General features: G+C 54.7%; 1 protein-coding gene across 1 annotated transcript in view; it reads left to right on the top strand.

Annotated features, from left to right (window-relative positions):
* Nucleotides 1–450: 450 nt before the first annotated feature.
* KREMEN1 (kringle containing transmembrane protein 1) overlaps nucleotides 451–13,019 on the top strand; it is a 47,653-nt gene continuing 35,084 nt past the window's right edge. Inside the window, exon 1 of the mRNA XM_043977991.1 lies at nucleotides 451–641. Within this exon, the coding sequence (XP_043833926.1) occupies nucleotides 500–641 (142 nt within the window). The 5' untranslated portion in view covers nucleotides 451–499. The remainder of the gene's footprint in view (nucleotides 642–13,019) is intronic.

Here is a 13,019-nt window from a genome sequence, read left to right as displayed (position 1 = left end):
GACGCAAAGAATGAGAGTCCCCGCCCCTCGGCGGGAAGGAGGCGGGGCTCTGGAATATGGGAGGGGCGTTATGGGGGCGGAGCCATAACGAAGCTGAGAGGCCCCTCCCCTCGCCCTCTGAGCAGGTTGCGCAGGCGGGTTACACGGAGTGGGGCGTGGCCTCGTAGGAGATGAAGCGCATGCTTGGGGCGGGGCGAGAGGGAGTCTCTGGAAAATTGGGCGGGGCCATTGCGGAGCTACCGAGCGGCCCCTGCAGCCGAGCGGGCGTAGGGGCGTGGCCCCGTCGGAGGTGAGGCGCATGCTTGGGGCGCGGGCGGGGCAGAGGGGGCGGCCCGCACGTGGTAGGCGGGGCCCTGTGGGGGCGGGGCCGGCTCGGCGGGGCGGGGTCGGGCCGGGCAGACCGTCGGGGCCCCGCGTCCCGCTCCCATGGCCGGCCCCGGCTCCCCGCGCTCCCCCTGCTCCCCCGGGCCGCGCCCCGGGGTCCCGCACTGACCGGCCCATGGCGCCGCCCGCCGCCCGCCTCGCCCTGCTCTCCGCCGCGCTGGCGCTGGCTGCCCGCCCTGGACCTGGACCCGGCCTCGGACCCGGACCCGGACTCGGACCCGGACTCGGACCCGGACCCGGACCCGGACCCACTCCCGGTGAGTTGACCGAGCCGCGCCCGCGAGCACCAGCTCGGACAGGGGTCGTGCGGACCCCCGCCCTCCCTACACCGGACAAAACGGAGGCTCCCGGCAGGACCCCCGCCCACCCGTGACCTTCGAGTCAAGGGCTCCCGCCGCGGGTGGGCGGGGGCCCTGGGCCCTCCGCCTTTTTACATGTGGGGAAACTGAGGTCCAGAGGCGGAAGGCGGGGTGCGATGAGAACTCGGGGCTCCCGAGAGTTTGGCCGGGGCGGTGCGCAAAGCCCCGCTCCGGGGTCCGAGGACTTGGGTCCAGAGCCCGCCTGTCCCATAGTGACCGGCCGTCGGGCTGACCTTGGGCGGCGCAAGCATGGCTGGGGCGGGGGCGGGGGGGGCGGTGAATACATGTGTGTAGATACTTTGTATAAAGTGCGTGTCGGTGTGTGTTCGCATGTCGGGTTTGGGGTTTGTGTGGCTGCCTAGCTATACATATAAGCACATGTAGGCGTAGGGGGCTCAGGCGCTGGGCAAGCCCCCCCCCCATTCACAAGAGACTCAGTGCCCTCACCCTCACCTGTGAAATGAGACGGTTGGACTAGGGACCCCCCCCCCCAGGCTTTGGCTCTGAGATCTGTGACCCTCATACAGACACGGACACACCGAGGGGGGGGGTGGCTTCCTGGGGACCCTGTCCCGGGGCCTCTGTCCCTGAGAGCTCCAACCAGGGCCCTGGAGGAAGCAGAAGAGCCCCTGAGGCCGGGTTTAGCCGCCTGCACTCTCTGGAGTTGAGGTGCTTGGAGCAGATCTGAAGAACTGAACAAAAACTGCCCGGAATGCTGGGGTCCCGGCACGAGTGGCAGGGGCACCTCCTGGAGCCCAGGGGGCCTCCCTTCTCCCTGTCTCTTCCTAGCCGGCTACACTGGGCTTTATGTAACTTTATTCCTTCAGAGGAAGCCAGATTCCTCTTGCACACTGCAAGTGTGCGGTGCTTTTTGTCAGGGAACACACCCCGTTTTGCCCGGAGATAGAGCAGGATGTCTACAAATGTGAGTGACAGCAGAAGCCCCCTTTACTCTTTCAGTTTCCCGGGCCAAGAGAGGCCTGCTGGGGAGGGGGTGGTGGGAAGCTGGACAGCATGAGGTGCCAGGCAGCCAGCGCTGGGGGGGGAGGAGGGACCTGGTACCCGGGAATGGGGCTTTTCAGCCTAATGGGCAGATGTGCGGTATTGAGCTATGACTGTCCCTTTCCCAAGATAGATTAGGACTTGTTCTGTTGGAATTTCACTGTAACTAGGGTAAAGGGAACCAGCCCCATGTCTGTCCTTAAACCAAGGCAAAATCTGCTCTGAGGTGGGGCTTGGGGGGTGAGAAGTAGACTTGTATACTCTTCCTTCCAGCAAAATCATTTATGAGGTCAGGTGTGGGGCTGTTTGGTGTTTATTCACTACTTATTTGGAGGTTAGACACTCACCTGGGAGCACTTTAAGGGGATGGGGGGAAAAAGTTCATTCGAAAGCCCTCCAGAGGGATCTCATTCTTCCACTAGTAATCCAGGATGTTTGAAAAGTAGGGATTTACTAGCAAGAGAAAGCAGGGCAGTGCCCAGGATGTTTTTCCTAACTCCATCTAGAATTCACATTAGCTCCAAATCTCTTAGAAGGGAAACCATTTTGGCCAACTCATGGAACAGTCAGTCACTCAGCAAGCATTGACTAAAGGCTGTGAGAGCCAGGCACTGTGAGTATAGAGACAAAGCTATAAATGTCCCTGTACCCCTAATGGGTCAGAAAATGGTGGTGAATGATCAGCCGCCTTCCATAGAAGTTTGGAAAACACCCCTTTTTGAGTTTCTGGGACTCAGTTTTCTGGTCTGTAAAATGAGAGCACATGACCCCTCTTGCTCTAACATTCTGTATGTATATATTATTTGTGATGTGCCTAAGGGGTTTTGTGTTGTTGAAGAAGTCAGGGCATTTCAACCCTTGGTGACTTGGTAACCCTTTAATTTGACATTTCCTTCTTGTGGTCGTGGGTGTGTCAGTAGGCTAGAAGAGGGGGTGAAAATACCTGGGCTCACCTTTGACCCAGGACAGCAGCTTTAAATGACCTGGGCCCTTATCCTCCTGGGTACTGGTAACCAAGCAGGACTTGCTTGGAAGGTGGATTCATCTCCTCAGTGATAAAGATTTGCTTGGTTTCAGTTGGATAAATTGAGTTCTTTAGTGATATGAACCCAAAGGCTCTGTGTATGCATGCATCAGAGCCACAGCCCAAAGCCCATACTTCCCCTCTGCAGCGCTTGTTCCAAAGGGGTTTGGTGCCACCGAGGACACCAGCCTCATGCTTTTGCTGTCCTCTCTTCTTCCAGCACACTTCCAGGAAGGGCCCCCATTGTATCAATGTCACCTCCTGAGTGTTCCCCACAAGTGTCCCAACTCCATTTCAATAAAAAACATGTCTCACTCTGAAGATCTGCCAAATGCATCATTTTATTATTTTTTTCTATACTATAATTTTCTCAAAGTTTTGTGGATGGAAAAAATTATTTCAATACTTAGGTTCTGCACAGTATTGCAATGTTTAAAGTACTGGTGGTTTGCATTTCTGCAGTCTGGCTCTGAGAGCAGTTAGCTCATTCCCCTCCCTGCTACTTACTCCTCATGATTCCAGTATCTAGCCAGCCTCAGATCTTCCATCTTCCCCTCCTTCAGGAATGATGGGGATGAAGGCACAGCTCGCTTGTTTTCAGCCCAGTTCTCATCTGATGGCGGGGCAGAGAGGAACAAAGACGGGGCTGGGAGGCAGGCAGGCAGCTGGCTCATGGGGCATCTGGATGGAGCGGTTCCTCCCACGCCCTTGTTGGAGAGCTCAGCCAGGGGCCTGGATTCAGTGTTGCTCTTTCCATCCCTGTGCAGAGCACGTGCCCCAGGTGCCCTCCTGAATTTCTGCCTTGTCTTTCTGTGTGGGCAGAGGACCTAGCTTCTCATCCGTCTCTGACTGACTGACTGCCAGAAACACTTTATCCTAGTGCTACTCCCTCTCCTCCTGTCACCCGAGGGCCTTGGGTGCAGTGGACTCAGGGGTCCCTTCCAGCACCAGGTCAAGGATTGGCCTTGTGGCATTCCTGTGTCAGCCGCTGAAATCACCTCATTTGAACTCACTTAAATCTATTCTTGGTCCCCTTCAGCTGCTTGCTGAGCAGCATGGAAAGAGCAGGGCGGTGGCCCCCCAGAAGCCCTGGATTGGAGTTCAGGCTTGGGGGCTTAATATCTGCGTTGGCCACTGTGTAAGATGGCAGTAATGTGACCGTGGGCGGGGGCTGATGGGAGGCAGCATGGCTTGGTGGGAACTGGGCCACTCTAGGCCTGGCCATTCCTTCCTCTACACCTCAGTTTCCTTACTTGTTAAATTAGGGATTTGGACTGGATGGTCCATAAAGACCCTTCTGGCCCCATGATCCCCTCTGGGTGGCTGTAGGTCGGTTGCTTCCTCTCTGTGGGCTCCAGTGCAGTGGCAAAGTGGGTTGGCCACTGGGCTTAAATCAGGAGGCTCGGATACAAATCCTGCCACTAATTCATGCTGGCTTTGTGATCCCAGGCAGTGGAGTGCAAGAGGCCTGGGTTCAAATTCTGCTTCACTCACTAACCAGGGCTAGCCATATCATGTCTCTGTGCCTCAGTTTCCATGTCTGTAAAATAAGGTGACTGGACTAGGTGACTTCTGAGGTCCTTCTGGTTCCAAGTCTATGATTGTGTGACGTTCAATTCACACTGTGTGTGCATCCAGCTGTTGTTTCCGACACCAGTGGGAGCAGATTGAGTCTAACCTAAGATCTCTGAGTGTAGGGAGAGGCTCGCTCACTCAGAGCTACATGTTTTCCAAATACCCCTTGGGCCCTAAAGGCTTTGCCTCAGAAGCACGGGCCAGGGCAGGAAAGGCCCCGAGGGTAACCACAGTGCCACACTTGCAGGCCTGGATGTTCAAGGCCACCTTCCCCTGGCCCGACTTGACTGAGTTCATAAAGCTCAGTGTGACTTTGGCCACTGAGGGACTCGTGTTTAGCTGTGGCAGTAGTCACAGTGGGGATGGTGATCAGGATTGGGGGAGGGTGTGCCCAGCCTGGTTTTAGCTCAGGCTCCTTGAAGGACAGAGGCCACTCTCTAGGAGTGAAAAGTACCAGGGTCGTGTGCCTGGTGGTTTGGGTAGTTGAAGGAAGGTGAAGCTTTGCTTGAACATCGGGGCTCTGGGTGTTTTTTTCTTCTGGTCTCTCACAACCAGCCATGAGCTGCACCCATTTTAAAGGTGCCGTAAGTCGGGCTGTGCTTTGGCTGGGGCCACAGCAGGAGCGTGTGGAAGTGAGAAGAGTGTGGGGAGCTGGTAGTTGCAGCCCTCTCAGCCAGCAGCCTGTGGCTAGCTGTCCTCCACGCAGGCTGTTCTCCATTTCCCACCACTCTGTCTTTGCACAGACAGTGACCTGTGCGCGGCAAGTTCTTACTCCTTTCCTCTCCTGGAAATCTTGAGCTTCTTACATGAGCCCTCCTCCCCACCACAAGGCTTGATGCATCTCCCACCCGACGTGACTTTGTATTGTTTTGTAGAGGTTAAAGTCGGCCTATCGGTGATGCTCTGAGGTCACTAGAGGAGCACACTGATAAAGGGCTGCACCAGGAGTCAGAAGACCTGAATTCAAATCCAGCCTCAAGAGACTTCCTAGCTGTGTGACCTAAACCTATCCCTCTGCTTCCCAGCATTGTTGTGAGGACCAAAGGATTTACATTGTACTTCGAACAGTAGCAGGGGCCTGGCATATAGTGGGTGCTATATTAGTGCGAGCTGTGATTCTTGTTGCTATGGGCTCTACCCCCTGGCTGTCTTAGTTTATGTAAATAGGAAGTAGTGAGGAGAACACTGGCTCTGCCTCCAGAGGCCCTGCATTCAACTCCTACCTCCCAAGCATGCTATACTGCCTGTGTGACCTCGGACGAGGCGTGTAAGCTTCGGGGGCCTCAGTTTCTTCATCATATTTTACCTAAGGTTGAACGTACCAGCATCTCCTGCTTCTGAGCCCTTAGTCCTGTGTTTTTTCACCTCAGAAGAGGGAAAGTTCTTTGGGGATAATTATCAAATTAAGGATATTTTTCTTTGTGAATCCAGCATTTAACAAACCTTTTTGTATAGAGCAGGCGTCTCACTGTTTGCTTCACTGGCTTTAGCTGAGGCTCTGTGTCAGGGCCTTACCACTAGTCCTATGGGTTGTAGTGAGGGGCAGTCCCCCGTGGGAGTGCGGCTTCATGTGAGTAACTGGTCCGGGAGCTTGCCAGGAGGATTGGGGTGGCTTCAGACTGTGCATGTGACTCTCTAGATGGTGACTCTGCGTTTCCCAAAGTGCCCTGGAGCAGCCTCGTTAACACTGGGTCCAAACACCGCCATGTTTCTTTTCCTTCAGACATATTGACTAGGAACGGTAGATGAGCAGGGATGCTCTGGGGCAGTCCTTCAGCAATATGACACAGAAGCAAAGCTGGGGCTCTGAGCCCAGCTGGACTTTGGGGTCTTGGACCTAGGGAAGGGTAAGTCTTGGCCAGGCTTAGGGCTGACCTGGGATTTCCTTGGTGGATGAGGAGACACCCCCCCACCAATGCAGGTGACTCTGGACACAGAGCTGCCTGGGGCACTCAGAGGGTGGGTCACGTAGCTGGGATCACACAGCCCCAATGTCTGTGAGGCTGGACAGCCTCATGGTCAGAAAGGGCACCTTGACCAAGCCCCCTGAGAGGGAAGCACAGACATCACGGGCCCCAGCTCTCAGAGGCTTAGAGAGGGGAGGGATGCCTGGGGAGCCAGGATTCCACGGCAGGGACGGTGGCGTCTGCCGGGGGCCAGAAAGGGAACAGCTGGGAAGTGGCAGCAGGTGGGGCTCTGGGGGCTGTGCTGCCCAAGGCCAGCAGAGAAAACATTTGTCACTTCTTTTAAGGCGGATTTCATCTCGCCATTTCTGTCGGTCGGCGTTAAGCGGAGCATCCTTTTTTAAAACAACAGTATGCTTAGTATGGATGGTTATTTTGTTCTAATTAAGACTTTTTTTTTTCTTGGCCAAAAAAAATGAAACTTTCAGACATACCAAGTTGATTGTGTTTGTACTATGGAACACAGAGTTAATGCGAAACACTCAGGAAGAAAGGCTTGCCCTGTGTGTCCATGTGTTGTGTGTGTGTGTGTATACACAGTTTTTGTCCCCTGCCCAGTTACCAGGAGAATAGAGCAGTGCATAATTTTCTGGCCACACCCTCCTCCCCACAACTGCCTTGGAAAATGCTCATAAACAGGTTTCCAGGGGGCCCAAGGGCCCCACAGCTCCCTGGGCAGCAAGTGGGGGGGAAGGCTGAGGCCCTTCCTAATCCCTCCCCCTCCGTCTCAGCTGCAGAGAGGGGCCCCCAAGCTGCCTCATACTCATTTTAGACAAAAATGCACAGGGACTTGTCTCCCCCATCTCCCAGGTGCCCCCTTGAGGGCTGGAGCTGCCCACTCTTGTCTTCCTGGATCCCCAGTGCCTAGACCTGCATCAGCGCTCAGGACTGATAGGCTCCTCGATCCCTTCTCCCTCTGCTCAAGCCTAGGCCGGCCCCACAATACAGCTTGTTTCCTCTTCTCTAAAACAAGGCCTGACCCTGTGCACTTCCCTCCCCTCGTCCGATTTTAGGAATATGAATATGTCTGCATGTGCGCACACAGCCCGGCACACTCTGGGGAGCCGAGCGGACTGGGGAGCTGGAGGGGCCTTCAAAGTTATCCAGGCCACCGTTCCCCTCCTTTTACAGATGAAGAAACAGGCTCAGAGGTGGAGACACTTGTCTAAGGCCATACCAGTAGCGAGCGCTGTCCCGTCTCAGTTTGAAAGGGCCAGGTTTGACTACAAAGACCAAGGTGAAAATAGACCCTCCCTCCAAGGAGTTTATATTCTGCTGTGTGTGTGTGTGTGTGTGTGTGTGTGTGTGTGTGTGTGTGTGTGTGAGATGTATACATCTATGTCCATACAAAATAGACACAAATTGGTTTTTTGGGTTTTGAGGGGTTTTTTGGGGGGATTGCCACAAATTGGAAAGCTCAGGAAAGACCTGCTGTGGGAGGTGCCTTTGGAGCTGAGCCTCGAATGGAGACAGAGACCCCAGGAAATAGAGTGTGGAGATTTGGGGGGCATTCCAGGCTGGGGGGAGAGGAACGAGGAAGGAGGACAGAGGCAGGAGAAGGTGTCTTCTGTGGGCGATGGTCAGTAGATCAATTTGCCCTGAGTACAGAATGTGTGGGGTCTCAGCAGGTTGGAGTCTTGTCTTCCAGATAGAGAGAAGGGCAGAGCCACAAGGGGATAAGGGTGGGAGATAAAGGGTACTTGGGGGAGCTGCGAGAAGTCCAGTGAGTGGCACATTGAGTCATGGAGGGGTGGGCTGGGGCCGATTCATGGTAGGCCTTGAATGCTAGGCCTCGGAGTCCAGCCAGAATTCATCTGGCCCAGAGGGATGGTGAAAGGATGACCGTGATGAGAGCTGGACTTACATTAACGGTAGTGGAGTGGTGGGCTTCTCACTGGACAATGTTTTGGATATCCCCGGAATGAATGGGGCAATGGTAAGTAGAGAGGGCCAGGCCCTGGGTGGTGTCAGCAGGGGATGAGTAAGAAAGAACTGGGTGGGGAGTGGGGGGGAGGCCTTAAAAGCAGCGGGACCTGGCCACTGAACAGTTGGGGAGGAGGGAGGGCAGAGGGCGAGACTGTTAGAAAGGGGCCTCTCGATTCCCCACAAGGAGCCAGGCGGCATTTCAGCCCACAAGGGGATCCTCTTTCACTCCAGGCAAATACCTCCATGGTCTGGACTTGTACCAGGACAGTTTGAGGAGGTGCGCAGTTGGGTGGTGGGCAGTACCCTTTGGTAGACAGGCCCCTGATGTGCAAGGTCCCGTCTATCCCTCCCTCCCATGGGCATGGGGATCCTCTCTGGGTCCCCCCTCCCCTGCCTCCCGCCCCACTGGTTTCCACCGTCCCGGATTGAATCCCTGGCAAGCAGCCCAGGCATTAAACTTTTGATTGTTTGACTTGCCACAAGGGTGGGGTTGTACTTCTAGTGGGCTGGGGGGCCTCCCCAACTCCCAAGTGGAGTGAATGCCTGCCCCAAGTGTCCCCCCGCATCAGCAGCTGCACCCTCCTCCCTCTCCCCCCTCCCCCCAGCAGCTCAAGATGAGTCAGGGTGTCACCATCAGCGCATGTGACTAGGCTTTTGAGAAATGACTTTTCATCTCTTCCAACAGATAGAAGGAATAGGAGGGATCTTCAAGGGTTCTAGAGAAACAAGGGGGCTGAGCTGCGGCTGCCTTATGGGGTGCGGTGGGCCTCCCGTCACCGCGGCCAATCCCGTGGCAGTATGTAAATGACTTGCTGCCGTTCAAGCCATAAAAATTCATCTTCAAAGACAATTATTGGGCTGGTAAAAATATTTTTAATAATGACCACAGAAGCTATATTGGTTTTCCTTTGATGTCCCCCTGACGTCCCTTCTGGTTTGAATCAGATTGTTCCCACATAAAATACGGTGGAAATCTACAGTCATAAAAGCCCTCTTCCTCTGTCTGTGGGGACTGTCCTTTTAAGGGGCTTTTCCCGTCCCTTCCCCAGACTCAGCTCCTATTACCAGTGGGTGTTTTGGCATCAGTTAAGTGCCTTCCGTCCTTCCCTCCCGCCATGTTTTGCTCTTTCATTAAAGTGTTTCTGTTGTCTAATTATATCCTTTCAATCAAATTAGAGACGGCAGCATCTGGTTAGGGGCTGGAACTGCTGCCGTCTGCACCCAGCTTGCACAGGCCTTTGCAGCTCAGGAGCATTCAAGTTCCAAACGGCAGGAAGAGGTTGGGAAAGAGAGGAGGGGAGGGGAGCGTAAAAGGAGCATCTTCAAAGGCTTGGGGGGGCTGCCCCCTTCATCACTGGTGTGGGTGCGTGGGTGTCTGTATATGTGTGTGTGAGAGAGAGAGCAGCCTTGAGGGCTTCCAAACCCTCACCAGCTCTGGGCTCTGACACCGTCCACCCAGAGCCAGAGGTTCTCATCTGCCTGTCGAGTCGCTGGGGAGATGGGGCTAAGAGTAAACGCTGTGCCTCCTTTCCAGGGCCACATGGGAAAATGCCAACCTTAAAGCACCGCACAAAATCAGCAAGTCTCAGCTTTCTATGCATCTCACTGGACAAGGTTTTGGTTTTTCCCAGAAAAAAAAAAATGGTGTTTGATATCTAGTATCTGTGTCTAGATCCGTAGGTGGCATCACATGCCACTCTGCCACCTTGTTGTGGCATGGAGGTCTGGGGTTCTGGAAGGCCACACCTGCCGAGGCCCTGCCCCATCTTTCCTGATGGTCCGGTTCTGAGTCCTGAATGACCAGAAGCTCGTGGTTCCCGGTCAGCTGCTCCCTTGGTGAGCAATTCCTGGGTCAGACAACTTAATAAACGCTAAGTCTGCCCAGTCTCAAGAAGGGCTTGTTTTCTCTATAGCACGGGGATTGGTCAGCATTCCTCACCAGCTTCTGGCTAATCGTCACACAAAGTCAAGCTGGTCAGTAACTTCAAGTTGTGCCCAGTGTTGGCTCTTCTTGCTGGTAGTGTGCCCACCTGAGTTCCTTGTGGGCCCTCATGGGTGATTTGGCCAGAAAAACCAACCCCTGGCTCTGTCTTTGGTCTGACGGGGTGCTCTGCTCATGGCGGCCACGAGGAGGCTGGGCAGGAGACTTAGAGTCAGGTAGAGCCTTGCATCTCCTCCCCACAAAGTTTCTAATTGTTGTGGCCATGACCACTGAGGAAATGGTCAACTAGGTGTGGAGGGATTGTGACCAAGATCAGGAAGGGGGTGCTGACCCTTTGGCAGTGTCGAAGGAACTTGACCATCCTGCTTTGAGCAAGCTCAGCGTAGCTAGGGCCACATTGAGCACCTAGCTCCTCCTGAGGGCCTGGCTGCCAGGCAGAGACACAGGTGGAAGAGCCGAGTCAGGGAAGTAAGACATGGACACAGGAGGCCACGTGCCATCATGGGAGGCCACAGGGTCCAGAGACAGGGGACTCATGGGGTGCCAGATCTAGAACCTCTCTCTTTTTTCCCTCATTTTACAGCTGAGACCTGTGGCCCGACCAGGGCAATGAACTCCCAGGCTGCTGCTCTCTCCACAGCACCACGGTCCTATGTGACCTGGGGCCAAGTGATTTCCCCTCTGTGGGCCTGTTTCCTCATGGAGTGTAAAATGAGGGGCCGAACCAACCACAGAGGAACTCTGTGCTAACATCCTTCTAGCGAGACCTGTCCTTCATGGGCATCCCCAAAGCGTGAGCTTAGAGATAGTGCAGCAGGCCCATGCTGCCCTGAGGCAGAGAGGCAGGGGAGGGGTTGCCTCCTCTCTCTCCTTTGGGGTCAAGCCTGGCCGCTCTAATTTTGGAGCGTTTAGTGTCCTCAGTCAGTTTTTAAAGGGACAGTTCGTAAATAGGTAGAAAAGGAAGGACTTTGCCATCTGCAGACAGACAGACAGACAGATGCTGGATGGCCAGCCACTTGTTGGGGACCTTGAGGGGAATTCGCTCTGGTGGGAATTGGATCCGAGGGTCACTGAAGGCCCCTGGGTTCCAAATCAAAGTTCCCCTGACCTCAGAGACAAAGGAATGTGAAGCCAGGTGGGGAAGGTGCAGAGGGAGGCAGGTCTGGCTGGACTGGGCAGGACTGAGCCTGGCCTGCGGCCCAAGGCTTCCTTCTGGAGGTAAGGGTTCACGAGGCCAGTTAGCTAGGGTTGTGCCAGTTACCTCGTTGGTCCTCAGTTTGTTCAGCAGCTCAGTGGGGTTTCTGTGTCTCTGCCCTGCTTTCCTCACACATTTCTGGCAGCCGTAGAGCCTTTTTTTTTTTTTGGGTGGGGAAATGAGGATTGAGTGACTTGCCCAGGGTCACACAGCTAGTAAGTGTCAAGCGTCTGAGGTCAGATTTGAACTCAGGTCCTCCTGACTCCAGGGCCGGTGCTCTATCCACTGTGCCACCTAGCTGCCCCAGCTGTAGAGCCTCTTATAAATGTCAGGTGTTTTTATTATCGTCTCTGTCCGGCTTCTCTGAAGAGTCTCCATCCCTACAGTTCTCTCAGGGGAGGCTGCAGGTTCACTGCACAGGACAGACGATTTAGGGCCAGAAGGGACCTTCTTTAGAGGCCACTGAGTGCAGCCCCTCATTTTACAGATGAGAAAACTCAGGCCCAAAGATGAGAAGAGCTTGATCCAAGGTCCCACAGGGGCTGAGTGTCTGAGGCAGGATTCGAAACCAAAGCTCCAGGCTCTCTCCAAGATGCTCCCATTCCACGAATCAGTGGAGCTTCACGTGACCGTGAGGGGACTCTACGACTGGCAAGCATGACCTTGGCAAAGACCTGGCAGTTTGGTTGAGTTGCTGTGGATCTGGCCCTTCCAGACCTTGTGGAGGCCTCCCTTTGACTCAGGCCTGGCCCTTCTCTGGGCGTGGCCTCAAGCGACATATGGATCCAGAGGTCACTTTTCCAAGAAACCTTTGAGTATCACGTCCCTCCCATAGGCCTCCCCTTTGGCTTCAGCTCCCACTGCCCCCTGTATTTAGCACTTCAAAGACCAGAGACTTCGTCAGTATGGCTTTTCCCTCAGACTCAGTTCACAGCCTCCTCACCCTTTGATGAGTCGCTGTGGCCAAAACATTCCACTGCTTGATGGCCGGTCTTGTGGTGATGAGCAACCTTTCCAAACATGGCCCAATCAGTCCTGGGATGACAGACATTCACTCTGTGGTGGGGTCTGTGCTTCTAGCCCTTCCTGCTTCCAGAGGTGGGGGATGCACCAGGGCTTGTGGGTCACCTGTGGGAGCTTTAATGGAAGTTGTGGGTGTTAGAAGTCCTGAGCAGTGGCTCTCGTCTCCCACGGAGGGGCTCTCAGATACCCTAGGCGCCTCAGCTAGCAGAGAGTGGGTCCCTCAGGCACGTGGAGATGCTGTCGTGCCACCTGATGCATCTGGGAGTTGGCAAGGAGGACACCAGCCTCTGCACAGGCCTTCTTGGTTCTGCCTTTGACAAAGGCAGTTAAGCTGGCTGCCCCCCCCCACTCCCATTCCTCTACCCAGGACTAGTGACATTTCTGCTGAGCCCATTGCGTATTCAAAGTTAGGGTTTCATATGTTAATGGGGTTGGTTTGGCATTTAAATGTTTAAAGGAAGTAGAACACAAGTACAGTTGCTGTGAAGATGGGCAGTACCATTCAGGTGGATGGCCGATCAGCACTCACTGATGATTCAGCACCCATGTCCACCTTGGGTTTCTGTGATGATGATCAAGGACCAACAAAGAAAGGGAGTGTCCTTGACCCAGGAGCTTTTAGCAG

The sequence above is a fragment of the Dromiciops gliroides genome, chromosome 1 (genome assembly GCF_019393635.1).
Source record: "Dromiciops gliroides isolate mDroGli1 chromosome 1, mDroGli1.pri, whole genome shotgun sequence".
NCBI classification, from domain to species: Eukaryota; Metazoa; Chordata; class Mammalia; order Microbiotheria; family Microbiotheriidae; genus Dromiciops; species Dromiciops gliroides.
This window is presented reverse-complemented; position numbering and strand designations above follow the sequence as displayed.